The sequence below is a fragment of the Monoraphidium neglectum genome, assembly GCF_000611645.1.
Source record: "Monoraphidium neglectum strain SAG 48.87 unplaced genomic scaffold scaffold02081, whole genome shotgun sequence".
Lineage (NCBI taxonomy): Eukaryota > Viridiplantae > Chlorophyta > Chlorophyceae > Sphaeropleales > Selenastraceae > Monoraphidium > Monoraphidium neglectum.
In genome coordinates this window covers 1-667 of record NW_014011547.1, presented here as the reverse complement: position 1 = coordinate 667, position 667 = coordinate 1, and the positions used below count along the sequence as shown (strand labels likewise).

The 667-nt window shown below is 71.2% G+C and overlaps 1 protein-coding gene across 1 annotated transcript in view; it reads left to right on the top strand.

The window, feature by feature from the left end:
• The window catches only part of MNEG_9835 (hypothetical protein), a gene marked incomplete at both ends in the record, with an annotated part of 11,089 nt that extends 10,566 nt beyond the window's left edge, over nucleotides 1-523 (top strand). Inside the window, one exon of the mRNA XM_014041693.1 lies at nucleotides 182-523. Coding sequence (XP_013897147.1) covers nucleotides 182-523 — 342 coding nt within the window. The remainder of the gene's footprint in view (nucleotides 1-181) is intronic.
• Nucleotides 524-667: the final 144 nt, after the last annotated feature.

Here is a 667-nt window from a genome sequence, read left to right as displayed (position 1 = left end):
CTCCAAGGAAGGGAAGGGCGCCGCGGCGGCCGCGGCGGCCACGCCGGCGGGCCCGGCGCCGCCGCCCGACTTCGAATCCCTCTGGCGCAAACTGCCGCTGATGAGGCGCTTCGCGTACCACACGCACATCGCGCTGCGCACGCTTTGGCTGGCGATTATGGGGGACCCATCCTTTTGGCAGGACGCCATGGATCTTTTGGGGGACAGCCCCTTTTCCGCGGCCGCTGCCGCCGCCTCGGCGGCCGCTGCGGCGCGCGCTGCAGCCGCCGCGGCCACGGTTCCGGGTGCAGCGGCCGTCGAAGGCTCCCAGGCCGAGACCAGCTCGAGCGGCGCAGCGGAGGGCGCGGGCGCGGCGGTCGGAGCAGAGGCGGCGGCCACGGCGGCGCCGCCGCGGATGGCTTGCGGCTTGGGGCTGGTGGTGGCGGAGGCGGTGTGGCAGGTGCGGCGGCTGTTGCTGCTGGCGCTCAAGCAGGTGGCGTCCATGTCCCAGGTGAGGCCCTTGATTGGATCTGACGAGCAGTGACAAGCTCATGTTATCAATCACGATGGTGGGGCGGGCAAGAGCCTGCTTGTCTTCTGCGCACGCGCGCATGCCGCCGCTCTGCAGCTCGGTTGGCGCCCTTCAATGCCCTACCACGGGATACAGCGGCTGCAGTCTGCCCCGAAT